Source organism: Chiloscyllium plagiosum, unplaced genomic scaffold (assembly GCF_037043375.1).
Source record: "Chiloscyllium plagiosum isolate Xiang-an unplaced genomic scaffold, Cpla_swu_hap1 HiC_scaffold_3, whole genome shotgun sequence".
NCBI lineage: Eukaryota > Metazoa > Chordata > Chondrichthyes > Orectolobiformes > Hemiscylliidae > Chiloscyllium > Chiloscyllium plagiosum.
The window spans coordinates 129943033-129958109 of NW_028270141.1; the positions used below are offsets into that span (position 1 = coordinate 129943033).

General features: G+C 41.8%; 1 protein-coding gene across 1 annotated transcript in view; it reads right to left on the minus strand.

The window, feature by feature from the left end:
* Positions 1-11273: 11273 nt before the first annotated feature.
* Positions 11274-15077, minus strand: part of LOC122548510 (potassium channel subfamily K member 5-like) — a 33713-nt gene continuing 29909 nt past the window's right edge. Inside the window, exon 5 of the mRNA XM_043687251.2 lies at positions 11274-15038. Coding sequence (XP_043543186.1) covers positions 14197-15038 — 842 coding nt within the window. The 3' untranslated portion in view covers positions 11274-14196. The remainder of the gene's footprint in view (positions 15039-15077) is intronic.

Genomic DNA, 15077 nt, shown 5'->3' on the forward strand with positions numbered 1-15077 from the left:
TGCCGGTTAGGTTGATCTTAGATTAAGATAAATGCTCAGCACAACATAGTGGGCTGAAGGGCCTGTACTGTGCTATACTGTTCTATGTTCTCTGAGGGGTCTGTTTCCATGTTGTACATCTGTATGACCCTACAACTCTATAAAAGATTGATGGAGGCAGATTCAATTATTGTTTTCAGTAGTGAATTGGATAAGTTATCTGAAGGAGAAAAGTTTGCATGGCTATGGGAAAGGTGTGACAAGTGAAATCTCTATTACAGATAACAGGTTAAGGGCTTGACTGACTGAATGGTCTGTGTCTGTCTGGCCTGTAGTTATTCAATGATTTCGCTGTGACAGCATTCAGGTGTGGCACACTGACCGCACTTTTCAGAGATTTGCAAACAATTGCTCAATGTAATAATGAAGTCATATTTCACTGCCTGATACTTTTAATAGTTTATTTTTCACTCAGGAACAGTGTTAAGATTCTCGCAGACCCGGCTCCAAGATGTTTTACTCTGAGACTTTGGGTGAGTTTTTTTAAAAAAGTGAGTGTGCACATTGGGACTTGAGGAGACCTCCCTAATCATAGGAAACTACCGTTGTGGAGTCATCTCTAGGTCTTTGAGCTATTGTTGGCCAGGGCAGCATTTATTCCCCATCCCCAGTTGTCCTTGGGAATGGGTGGTGAGCCTTCTTGAACCGCTCCAGTCCACATGCTGTAAGTTGACCTACAATGCAGTTAGGGTTGGAATTCCAGTATTTTCACCCATTGAAGGAACGGCATTATATTTCCAAGTCGGGATGGTAAATGGCTTGGAAGGGAAATTTCTGGTGATGGAGTTCCCATGTATTTGCTGCCCTTATCCTTCTCAACGGAAATGGTCATGGGTTTAGACAGTGCTGTCCGAGGAGCCTTGGTGAATTTCTGCAGTGCATCTTGTAGATGGTACATACTGCTGATACTGAGCATCAGTGGTGGAAGGAGTGGATGGAGATACAGTGCCAATCAAGCAAGCTGCTTTGTCCTGGATGGTTCTTGAGTGTTGTTGGAGCTGCATTCATCCAGGCAAGTGGAGAGTACTCCATCACATTCCTGACTTGTGTCTCATAAATGGTTGGCAAGCTTTGAGGAGTCACGAGGTGAGATACTGGCTGCAGTATTCCTAGCCTTTGACCTGCATTTGTAGGCACTATTTATTTGGCAAGTTCAGTTCAGGTTCTGATCAATGGTAATCCCCAGAATGTTGATAGTTCAGTGATGGTTACACCATTGAATGTTAAAAAATGGGGATTAGATTGTCTATTATTAGAAATAATCAATACCTGAAATTTGTGTGGTGTGAAGGTGACATCATATCTCAGGCAACAAACTTCAGAGAATCTGAAGTATTAACTGAGCCACTTGTCGGGAGCCTGTCCACAAGCAAGCAATACAAACAGAGGCTAGTTGTTCTTTGCAACTAGCATGGACGCTCCAGCCAGCAAGAATGCACTCAACTCAGTTCCTTCATCACGACCCACCACCAGACTCCGTAAGTTGCAGGCCAGAAATACAACACCTTTTCAAGGAAGCATTTAACAGAATACAACTTAAATTCATCATTAGCATCGTGCTTTCCTCAAGCTAAAATTCCGACTGAAACTTGAGAGCAGTGAAGACTTTTACTTTTTACAAACTCTAGTGCCTGACCTTGCTCTAATTTAAATGAAAATATTGTTTGAAACTGTGAAGAACACCATTTTTGTGATGTCGAGCTTTCATACTATGTTAATAACAACTCTGATAATAGATGTTGATCCGCCTAACACAGATTGTGTCTGGAGACTGCTTGAGCTGTACAGGGCTCAAATTTAGAGATTGGTGGTTTACGGGTCTGGTGGAGAGACTGAAAGAAGCACTTAAAAGTAATGGATTTAAAATAAGGATTAAAGCAAACCAACAGAAGATTGTCTTTTTTTCTATGTATATCAAACAATTTGCAAAGCAAGGCCATTTACAGAACATATGCCAGACAAGTATGTGTTATAATTTGAATATTATGTCTTGTGTGTTAGAAAATGTTGCAAAGGGTCCCAGTTGAGAGCAGCAGTTTGGTTCCAGGCTGCACATTAGCTTGGATCAGCTGTTCAGTCTGAGTGAGTCAAAAGGCTAAAAGTCCAATCCCTTAGCCTTTGAGCACGTATTCTGAGCTGACATTTAATGAAATACTGCATTGTACACAGATGGATCTCACAACAAAGCTCAAAGCAGTTCTTCCTGGTGACCAATATTTATTGTTCAACCAACCGCTCGAAAACAGATTAAGTAGTCATTACCTATATTAAGATAACACTTTGTTGACTGCATTTTGGGATTTTCTGAAGCTATAAATGGCATTAAATTTAAGTCTTCAAGAAAACCACGCATTATACATTTTGAATGGAATGTATGCTTTTGAAGTCTGGACTGTAGCAATTCAAGAAAACAATTCACCCCCACCTTCTCAAGGGCAACTAAAAATGGGAAGTAAATGCCAGCCCAGCCAAGTGATACCCATGTCCTTTGAGTGAATACAAAATACAGACAAGTATTGTATCAGCTTATGATCCTGAAAGCTTTAATACTGGAGACTGCAAGAAGATCCAATCATTCTGATGATGCTATCAGTACTTTGGTGGGGAGAGGCAGAAATATCTCTGAATCTTGTAGAAAGAAGACTTATACACTGAGTCCCTCATAGGCTTAGTAATAATTTTTATCTTACTGATGTAACATACACCTGAGTGCGATCATGCAGTAGACTAAACAAATATTTCTGGCATACAGATTTGATGAGCCAAAGTGCCTCTTTTGAACTGCATGATTACTTGGTTCAATAGCTTTCCCATCCTTCTTTATTAATAACAGTCAAGACTCAACAGCACCTTTTATTCAAGTGTAATCCAAAGAACAAGTAGCCACAGATAGTTGTCATTCTATGTGCTATCCTACAATATTGGCCATGCTAAATTGCCCGTAGTGTTAGGTAAGGGGTAGATGTAGGTGTATGGGTGGGTTGCGCTTCGGCGGGGCGGTGTGGACTTGTTGGGCCGAAGGGCCTGTTTCCACACTGTAAGTAATCTAATCTAATCTAATCTAATATTTCGCCTGAATGTCCACCAAATTATGAAAACTTAGAGATTAGAGGCAATAAGTGGAGGAGTTTATGATCAGGTCATGAGTGGGCCATTAACTGGATGGTCTTTATCTTAGTTCTATCTACCCATCTTTCTGATCAGTAACTCCCTACTTTTGTCAAACAAAACCCTAGCAAAACACAGAGGATTGGCTAACCAATTGAAAGAGACAGAGAGATGGGATAAGTGGGTATTTTCAGAATTACAGTCTTTAAGGATCGGGGATGGAGCCACAATTATTGACAATACATTAATGATTTGGAGGATAAATATGAATGTAGTGTAGTCAAGAGTTTGCAGATGCCATAAAAATAGGTGTGAAGGTATGTAGTGAGGATGCCTTAAAGAGTCTGCAGAGGGATATAGGTAGGTTAATTGGCAGATGGAATATAATTTGGGGAAATGTGAGATAATGCATTTTGGCAGCAGGACTTGAGGAGACAAATATTATATTCTAATGTTAAGTGGAGAAAGATTGCAGAAAGCAACAGAACAGCAAAATTTGGATTGAGGAGTGGCAGATGGAGTTTAATTTAGATAAATGTGAGGTACTGCATTTTGGAAAGGCAAATCAGGGCAAGAATTATGTATACACTTAATGTTAAGGTCCTAGGAAGTGTTGCCAAACAAATAGACCTTGGAGTGTAGGTTCATAGTTCTCTTTGAAAGTGGAGTCGCAGGTAGACCAAATGGTGAAGAAGGCGTTTGGTACACTTGCCTTTATTGGTCAGTGCATTGAGTACAGGTGTAGGGAGATCATGTTGCAGCTGTACAGGACATTTGAAATACTGTGTTCAATTCTGGTCTCCTTGCTATAGAAATGATGTTGAGAAACTTGAAAGAGTACAGCAAAGAGTTAGAAGGATGTTGCCAGTGTTGGAGGTTTTGGGCTATAGGGAGTGGTTGAATAGGCTGGGGCTGTTTTCCCTGGAGCATTGGAGACTCAGGGGTGACCTTATAGAGGTTTATAAAATCATGAGGGGCATGGATAGGGTGAATAGACAAGGTCCTTTCCCTAGGGTAGGAGAGTCCCAAATTAGAGGGCATAGGTTTAAGGTGAGAGGGGAAAGATTTAAAAGGGACCTAAGGGAGAACTTTTTCACACAGAGGGTGGTGCGTATATGGAATGAGCTGTCAGAGGAAGTCATAGAGCCTTACAGCATGGAGACAGGCTCTTTGGCCCAAACTAGTCCATTCTGACCAAAATGTCCATCTACATGAACCCCATTTCCCTAAACTTGGACACCCGGACCAACCAACCCAACCACCCCGTAGCCCAACACTTCAACTCCCCTCCCACTCCACCAAGGACATGCAGGTCCTTGGACTCCTCCATCGCCAGACCATGGCAACACGACGGTTGGAGGAAGAGCGCCTCATCTTCTGCCTGGGAACCCTCCAATCACAAGGGATGAACTCAGATTTCTCCAGTTTCCTCATTTCCCCTCCCCCCACCTTGTCTCAGTCAAATCCCTCGAACTCAGCACCGCCTTCCTAACCTGCAATCTTCTTCCTGACGTCTCCGCCCCCACCCCACTCCGGCCTATCACCCTCACCTTGACCTCCCTCCACCTATCGCATTTCCAAAGCCCCTCCCCCAAGTCCCTCCTCCCTACCTTTTATCTTAGCCTGCTGGACACACTTTCCTCATTCCTGAAGAAGGGCTTATGCCCGAAACGTCGATTCTCCTGTTCCTTGGATGCTGCCTAACCTGCTGCGCTTTTCCAGCAACACATTTTCAGCTCTGATCTCCAGCATCTGCAGCCCTCACTTTCTCCTCCCATATCCTTTTAAACTTGTCCTATCCATAGGCCTTTTAAATGCTGTTAAAGTACCTGCCCCAACCACTTCCACTGGCTGTTCACTCCATATACGTACTACCCTCTGTAAACAAAGTTGCCCCTCAGGTTACCTTTCATTCTTTTCCCTCTAACCTTAAACTGAAGCCCTCTTGTCCTCGATGCCCCAACCCTGGGAAAAACACTGAGTGCATTCATTATATCCATATCTCTCATGATCTTATACCCTTCTGTAAGATCCTCCCTCAGTCTCCTATGCTCTAAAGAAAAAGGTCCTAGCTTGTCCAACGTCTCCCTATAACTCAGACCGTTGAGTCCGAGCAACAAACTTGTAAGCTCCTTCTGCACTCTTTTCCAGTTTAATAATATTTTTCCTCTTGCAAAGTGACCAAAACTGAACACAATACTCCAAGTGTGGCCTCACTAGCATCCTGCACAACTTCCACATAAATCCTCAACTTCTATATTCAGTGCACTGACGGATGAAGGTCATTGTGCCAAAAGCCTTCTTCCCTGCCCTGTCCAACATGGACTCCACTTTCAGAGAACTGTGCACCTGAACTCTAAGATCCCTCTGTTCCACTACTCTCCTGAAGGCTCTACCATTCACCGTGAAATTCTTACCTTGATTTGGCTTTCCAAAATGCAAGATCTCACACTTATTGACATTAAACTCCATTTGCTGCTTGTCGGTCCACTTCCCCAGCTGATCAAGGTCCGGCTGCAATTTCTGATAACCTTCCTCACTGTCCATGATATCTTCTATTTTAGTATCATCTGCAAACTTACTAAACATGCCTTACATATTTTCATCCAAATCATTGATACAGGTGACAAACAGCAATAGGCTCAGGAAGTGGTGGAGAATGGTACAAATACAACAATTAAAAGGCATCTGGATGGCTTTATGAATAGGAAGTGTTTAGAGGGTTTGGACCAAATACCGGGAAATGGGACTAGATTCATTTAGGATATCTGGTTGGCATGGATGCATTGGACCGAAGGGTCTGTTTCCGAGCTGTACATCTCTGACTCTCCGACTCTGTTTGGGAGTCCCTGTGCAGGAATCACAAAAAAACTTCCACACAAGTTAAGCATGTAATAGGGAAGGTGAATGGAATATTAGCCTTTATTTCAAAGGGCATTTTACTGAAACAATGCAAGGCACTAATCAGACCACAGCTGAAATACTGCTAACAGTTTTGGGCCCTTTATCTCAGGAAACATACACTGGTGTTGAAAGCAATCCAGAGAATGTTGACTAGGTTGAGCCCAAGTATGAAGGGAGGACTGTTTTATGAGGAGATGTTGAGTAGGTTGGGCCTGTACTGATTGGAATTTAGAAGACTGAGAGGTGACCTCATTGAAACATACAAGATTCTTTGGAGCTTGGCATGATAGATGCTGAGAGTTTGTTTCCCCTTGTAGGTCAGTCTAGGACCAGAGGGCATCATTTCAGAAGAAGGGATCACACATTCCGTACCTTAGATGTGGAGGAATTTCTTCTCTCAGAGTGTAGAAATTCTCAGAAATTATTTACTGAAGTGGACTCTTGAGGCTAGGTTGTTAAGTATATTCAAAATTGAGATGGACATTTTTAATCGGGAGAAGAATGAAGGATTATAGGGAAAAATGTAGGAAACTGGAGTTGAAGATTATCAGGTTAGCCATGATGTCATGGAATCGATATGCTTAATGATTTACTTTGACTCCCACATCCAGTGATCTTATGGTCAACCTCAGTTTTAAAACTTTCAATGGATCTCATTCCAACAAATCTTTATTTGGCAAGAAAGAGAAAGAAGTTCCTAAGTTGCCAAACCTATTCGATATATGAAGTCAGGCTGTTCAAGTTTGCCCTGTTATCCTCTATTATCGTTAATCTTCCACACTTCAACTGTATTTTCCAATCTTTTCACCATATTTCTTCATTTCTTCATGTGAACTCATGCTTTCTGACATCACTCTATGAATGATCTCATTCTAAAATAAGGGGGAGCAACCCTCAAATCCTCCCAGAAATAGTGGAGAATCTAGTGACTAGTGTAAATGAGGAAATATAAGATATTAACATGAGCAAATAGGTAAACTAGGGAAATTAATACCTGAAAGTGAATAACCCCCCTGGAGATGATAATCTATATTCTAGAGTGTTGAAAGAGGCAGGTGCAGAGACAGTAGATGAATTGGTGGTCATCTTTCTAAATTTTATAAACTCTGCAACAGTTCTGCAAGACTTGAAGGTGGCTGAATAACTCCATTATTTAAGAAAGGCGGGAGAGACAAAGTGGGGTACTACGGAACTGTAAGTACAACATTAGTCAGAGAAAAAAAATGCTACATCCTGACATAGTAGGATGCTTAGAAAACAATGATAGGGTATGAGCAGAGGCAATGTGATTTATGAAAGTAACATCATGTTTGCCAAACCTGTTGGGAGTTCTTTGAAGATGTAATTAATTGGACAGAGAAGGGGAAAATTTGTGGCTGTGGTATATTTAAACTTTGACAAGGCTTTGGATAAGATCCCACACAGGAAGTTGGCAATCAAACTTCGAGCAGATGGACTCATGAAGGGTGGAGGACATACTGGCATTGATTGAGAACTGGTTAGTGGATGGTAAATAGCGAGTCGGAATACACGGCTCAATTTTTATGCTGGCAGGCTATGACTTGTGGTGAACTGCAAGGCTCAGAGCTTGGATCCTACTTTCGATCCTGATTCGAAATATGGGATGAGATTGAATATTTCCAAGTTTACAGATAACAAAGGGTGAGTTGTGAAGAGGATGCAAGGAATCTTGAAAGGGGTTTGGAGAGGCTAAGTGTGCAGAAAGTTAGCAGATGGGTTGCAATGTGAGAGAAAAATGAAGTAATCCATTTGATTGGAAATGGAGTATTCCCAAAATGGTAGGATGTTGGGAAGTGTTTAAGTTCAAAGGGACTTAGGTGTCCTCATTTTAAGTCCAGAAATCATTAAAAGTTAACATGCAAGTACGTGGAAAGCATTTAGGGTGGCAAAAGCATGTTGGCCTTTATTACATGAAGATGTGAATGGAAAAGCAAAGATACTTTACTGTAATACAATCTTGGGGAGGCTGTACTGCAAGTATTGTACATAGTTTTGGTCTCCTTACCCAAGGAAATATATACGTAAAGGAAGTGCATAAATACTCACAAAGGACAACCCCTCCTTCACAGGTGGTTGCTATGAGGAAAGATTAAATAAAATGCATCTTTATTTTCTGGTGTTTAAAAGAATGAGATGATCACTTTCAAATGCAAAACTATTGGAGTTCAATAGGGTAGCTGTAGAAAAGTTTCCCTGTGTGGAGCACTTAAAGTCAATACAGAGTATTAGAACATGAGACAGTTCAGTCAGGACACAGACGAGGGTGTGATGAATTTCTTCCTTGAGGGTGGGGTGAATCTTTGGAACTCTCTACCCCAGAGGACAAGGCAGGGTCAATCATACAGTCAAACAGAATGGAAACAGATCCTTTAGTCCAACTCATCTGCACCAGCCAGACATCCCAATCTGACCTAGTCCCATTTGCCAGCATTTGACCCATATCCCTCTAAACCCTTCCTATTCATATACCCATCCAGGTCTCCTTTAAATGTTATAATTACACTCGCCTCCACCACTTCCTCTGACAGCTTGTTCAATACACGCATCACCCTCTGATTGAAACTATCATTATGTATGTTCAAGGCAAAGAATGACTGATTTCTACATTTGAAATGGGGAGGTATGATGACAGTGCTGGAAAGGTTTTTTTTCTTGGCCAGGTTTTATTGCCCATCCCCAAGTACTCTTGGCAAGGTGTTGGTGAGCTGCCTTCTCAAATCACTGTTGTCTATGTGGTGTCAGTACATCACAATGTTGTTAGGAACTTCCACCAGGATTTTGAACCAGCAGCTGTGGTGGAACAGCGATATGCTTCCAAGTCAGGATGGCACATGGCTTACAAATGAACTTTATATAATCAAAGGACAAAGAACAGTACAGCACAGGAACAGACCCTTCAAGCCTCCAAGCCTAAGCTGCCACATTTTGCCCTTCTATGCTAAACCTGTCTTCACTTCCAGGATCCTTATCCCTCTACTCCCTGCATATTCATTTATTTGTCCAGATGTTTCTGGAATGCTGCTATTGTGTCTGCTTCCACCACCTCCTCTGGCAGTCCATTCCAGGCACTCACCACCCTTTATGTGAAAACATTGCCTCGCTCACATCCCCCCTGCATCTTGAACTTGTGTCCCCTACTAATTGACCCCACCACCCTAGGAGAAAAGGCGTCACGCGTTCCACTCTGTCCATGCCATTCACAATCCTATAAACTTCTATTAGGTGGCCCCTCAACCTCCTACATTCCAGTGAAAACAAACCAGTCTAGCCAACCTTTCTTCATAGCTAAAATCCCCCATATCAGGCAACATCCTAGTAAACCTTTTCTGTACCCTCTCCAAAGCCTCCACATCTTTCTTGCAGTGCCATGACCAGAACTATACACCATATTCCAAGTGTGGCCAAACATAAAGTTGCAGCATAACTTGTCTATTCTTATATTCAATGCCCGTTCCAATGAAGGCAAACATGCCATAAACATTTTTTATTACCTTCTCTACCCATGCTGCCACCTTCACTAATCTGTGGACCTGCACACCCAGGTCCCTCTGCATATCAACATTCCTGAAGAGTTCTGCTATTCACAATCAAATTACTGAGGCACAACCTCCCCCCAAAAAACCATATTAAGTCCATTTGCTTGTAAACATGAAGAAATAGTGGCCTTGAGAATCTTTTCCAATTATTTCCCTACCACAGACCTGAGGCTCACAGGCCTGTAAATTCCAGGATTATCCCTACTACCCTTCTTAAACAACAGGATAACATTAGCTATTCTCTAGTCCTCTGGACCCTCATCTGTGGCCAGGGAGGAGACAAAGATGTTTGTCAATGCTCCTGCAATTTGCTCTCTCGCCTCCCTCAATATTCTGGGATCAATCCCATCAGGACGTTGGGACTTATCTACCTTAAAACGCACATCACCTCTTCCTTTTTAATAGCAATTTGGCTTAGAAACTCAACACTCCCTGAGATCATCATCTACCAAATTATTTTCTTCGGTAAATACTTGCACAAAGGACCATTTAGGACCACACCTACCTACTCTGGCTCCACACCATAGATTCCCTCCTTTGTTCTTGGGATTCTCCTTTATCCTGTTTACTAACAATATGTAGTATTTCAATAAATTAGATTAGATTATTTAGTGTGGAAACAGGCCCTTCGGCCCAACAAGTCCACACCGACCCGCCAAAGCGCAACCCACCCAGACCCCTACATTTACCCCTGCCCCTAACACTACCGGCAATTTAGCATGGCCAATTCACCTAACTTGCACATTTTTGGACTGTGGGAGGAAACCAGAGCACCCGGAGGAAACCCACGCAGACATGGGGAGAATGTGCAAACTCCACACGGTCAGTCGCCTGAGGTGGGAATTGAACCCGGGTCTCTGGCGCTGAGGCAACAGTGCTAACCATTGTGCCACCGTGCTGCCCAAGTCTGCTGCCTTTCCCTTCTGTTGGTTGGGCCCATGGATTCAGAAGGTATTGTCTAAAGATATTTTGTGAACTTTGGCAGTATATCTTGTAGATGGTACACACTATAACTTCTATGCATAAGTGATAGTGGGAATGAATGCGGTGTCAATCAAGTATGCTGTTTTGTCCTGAAATGGTGTCAAGCTTGAGTGCTATTGGACCTGCACTCATTCAGCAAGAGGAGTATATCAACGGGACTGTGGTAAAATGCTTTCTTTTTTGAGATGGTCATTACCTGGCAAACCTCTGTACCAAGTGTTACTTGAATTGGCCCGAGCCTGTGTATGGCCCAGGTCTTGATGATTTTGGACATCAAATACTGAGGTGTTTCAAATCATGCTCAACATTGTGAAATCATCAATGAACATCCCCACTTCTGACGTTTTGATGGGGGGGGGGGGGGGGGGAAGGTCACTGATGACGTAGCTGTAGATCATTCAGCCTAAAACATTAAGCCGAGGAACTCTGTTGAAATTAAAAAGGTCAGTCATGATCTCACTGAATGGCAGAGCAGGTTTGAGAAGCTTAACCACAGTATGTCATGACCTTAAGGGAAGCAGAGAAATCCGGAGAAGTAGTGAATACAAAGATACTAATGTCTGGGCCAACCCCTGAACTAAATCATGGAAAGAAAGGATGTATGAAGCAGATAATATGTACTACAGTTTTAAAGCCTTGGGAAAATGGAAGTTATTTTAATTTTTAAAAACACCCAAGTCATTTCACATTGTACATATCAAAACATTTATTTACATTTTAAAATGAATATAGAAATAAATTAGGTCCACAATTAACAGAGAACCAGGAAAGGACAGCACTTAATACAGGACATTTCAAGGAATAAATACAACAAACAGGGTTCTGGAGTTTAACAGTTATTTCAATACATGGAGTGAGTGATAGATATAGTTATAACCTATTCCTTAACTGTAAGAAGTCTCAAACCTTCCTATGCAGCCAGTCTTGTAAAATCATTCGACACTGACCCCCTTCAGAAAAAAAGTGTGCTACAGATTTTTTTCCTCATGTCTATGTGTGAGAGTGAGGTGAGGGGGGTGTGTGGAGACAATTAAACTACTCAACTTGACAAATCATACACCTTTACAGCTTATACACTATTAGACCGCCCCAACCTTTGGGGCTTTTGTATCCTTCCTCACAAATGCCGCTTTAAATAAAGTGACTGGCATACCCAAGCTAACTATCACATGATTGATACTTGCCAATGGATTTCTAGTAACAAGACAGCCACTGCATTCAGTTTTTAAGCTCCATGACCTGTCATTACTTTGGTTTTTAATGGCAAGGTCACCCAGTCTCTGCTCTGCAATGGACTTCCTACAGTTGGGCTTCCAGCATTCAACAGAATCAAGTCTTGGTTTTATTAAGCAGAGACGTCTAAAGACTTCACTGATCACATATTTTAAATTGGAGGGGGGAGGATGGAGTTGGTGTGCAATGTCTCCAATAACGAGACATTTAGCCAGGGGTAGGCTGGCCAATTGATGTCTGTGTGTCTCTACAATGCATTTCCATAACAAAGGTATTCCCACCTAACACACAAGGTGAAAGGGCAGGAGCATCCTGATATGTGAAAATGGTTATTAAACCGTTACTACACTGGAGACAATTGCATGCAACATCTTTCACTGGAGTCATCAAAAATGGTCTAGCGGGGTGTGTGTTTTATAGAGTAACTAGTCAATTTCCATTTGCTTGACTAGTTACTCGACTGAAGACAAGAAAAAAGTAAAACTTTTTAAAACTTCTGCGATCCTTCAATTCACAATGAGGCTTTAAAAACACACCAATGCCTCACCATACAGTTCCTCAACAATGGTAGATAGCAACTTATTATAAATGAGAACTTTTGATGATCATCGTTAGTTAATAAGGAGATTCTGGAGCAACAATCCTCAAAAATAACTTTAAGCTATTTGCAAAAAAAAAAACAGGGGTGGCAATAAATCAGGTATGTTAAATGTTTGCACCCAATTTTCCTATCCTCACCTCAATTAAGGAGAGGTACCCAATGCCTCAGATCTTATAGTCATGGTACCACCAGGACATTGGGCCATTTTTGGTATGCAATCCCACTAACACAAAACACAACAGCAGCCTGGAATTATTGGGACACATCACCTTCTTCAGGCTATCCGAATTCACATTTAAAAAAAAAGGAAAACGCCCGATTAAGCTGAGTTCCAGCAGTAGCTCCACCATTCTGTAACTGTTAAGTCTTCTCAAATAGAAGCAGCTCCAGGAACGAATGAACGTCAGTGATCATGCACCTGTAGTGATTGCACTTTTTGCCATGCTTGTGGCCTGACCAATGTACCATCGGCTGGCTCTGTGCCTGAATTCATCTCCCATTGCTCTTCCTCCAAAACACAAGCAGCTATACCCACTGGTCACTGAAATTAGTACCAGCTTCGTAACAAATGTAAACAATTAAGTGCCAACAAAAAAAGCATTCCAGTTTCTACTGAAGAAGTTTACTGCTCACGACTGAGGAGTTGGCGTGTAACAGTGTAGAGAAACAGAAGTGACCAATGGCTCAGTTGCACCACTATTTACAAGTCAAAACACATTTTGATGGTGTGCAGAGGTGGCTAGGGAGTAAAAGAACAGGAGTCTGATTCTCGTGAATTGATAGGCAACTTCTGATGATCACCACCAGGTTCTGCCTGCAATTTTGTCACCTCCTCTGGAAACATTTCTGGAAAACACCATTTTGGCTTATTCAGAGCATACTGATTTCCCACTCATTTTCTTCTGGATTTGCATCAGATAGCCCAGAATAGAAAAAGAAAGTTTAATTTCTGTTGGGAGTATTATTGGAAAAATTCAAAAGGTGAAAATACACATAAAACAGACACAAGTGTCACTCATAAGGTGCAGATCAAAATCAAGAATATAGGGCTGGAGGAGTGTGACTAGGATAGGATTCAGTATAGTGCACACAAACTCCCAGACTGTTACACAATCTGCATTAGAAATGGCTTTACACTTAGGGGCAGGGGCAGGGACAGGGAAATAAAAATGTCCTGACAAATCACTGAAACAAGCCATCTGAATCCCAATTGAACCTGAATCTCTCAAATTGCAAAATGTGGACATTCTGAATTGTACTTCAATGAATTCAGGTCAGAAGGAAAACTGTACCAATACCACCTTAAAATACTTAAAACTAAAAACAACTGCGTTGTTCAATATCTACATTTCTTGGCTCAAAATTAAAATCTTAAAATGCTATTTTTTGTTAAAACTGGTAATTGAAAGAAAAATGCTCACAGTATATATATTACATATATATAGCAAGAATTATTTGATTATCTTTACACTTGGAAACGACTTAGGTTTGGTCACAGTTTCATCAGTCAACATTTCTGCAGAAAGTTCTGCTGTCCGACTCTCCCATTTAGAAGAGGGATGTTTCCTTTCCAGCTAAGGCCTTTTTTTTAAATAAAAAAAGGATTGCGCTTGTACCTTGGAGGTGTTTTGACTAACAGCCAAATGTCATTAGCAGCTCCTCCAAACTAACAGGGTGACGGCTGTCCCTTTTTGTTCAGGTCCTAGTGCTGAATGAACAAAGTTGTAATATAGGAGAACGTTTGGAGAAGTGGATCCCAGATGCCTTTGGTTATATTACCACTTCAACATTGCGCACTTTGTTATATCCATTCATCAGCTGTTCATAGTCAGGTGGATCTCCCAGCTTACACACCTGAAAACCTGAATGGTTTGTGTCTGGCGTCTGTACCAAAACATCAGACTCTCCCTCGTCCACCAAGTTCTCTTCCAATGACAATTCCACCTTCTCATCATCACTGAGAAGGTTTTGTTCATCTATGAATCTGATGTTGACATTCTCAAAGAACAATGGTGGGCGGGAGCGAGTGTCCCACAACAAGCGGTCTTCTCGGGTGGTTTTATCCAGTTGGTTCTCCTGCAGAGTGCAATCTGGCTGTGAATTTGAATCTTTGCCTTCATTTAGTGGTACTGTAATCTCAGTGTCTTCAATAGCTGGCAAGCTGGGTGGCTCATAACAGAATCTTTTCAGACCTGTTGTTTTTTTCGACTGAGCTGCTCCGAGCTTACCATTACCATCGTCCGTAGTCATGGGTTTGGCTGGGACCTCAACACCCAAAAGCTTGCTGCTGTTATTCTTCAAAGTCTTTGAGCCGATCTGCTTGATGAGATCATTGTAGCTTTCTTGCTTTTTAGAAAGGAAGCGAAAAATGTTTACCTCAGTGGACTCTGAAATTTTGGAGTCTGATATTTTGGAGTTCAGAGGCTGGGTGCTTGACACGGTTACCACAGATTCCCTCATTCGCTTCCGGCGTTTCTTAATGGCTTTGTGTGCCTGGACAAACATGCTAACTTTCCAGTTGAAAAAAAGGGAAATCCATGCCAGACCCAGGTAGATCCAAAGCTCAACAAAGTATCTGTAAAGGATGTGGTAATTGGCCTTTGGGTCTACACCTATGGAACAAGAATATGATTAAGGATCATCTGGCACCT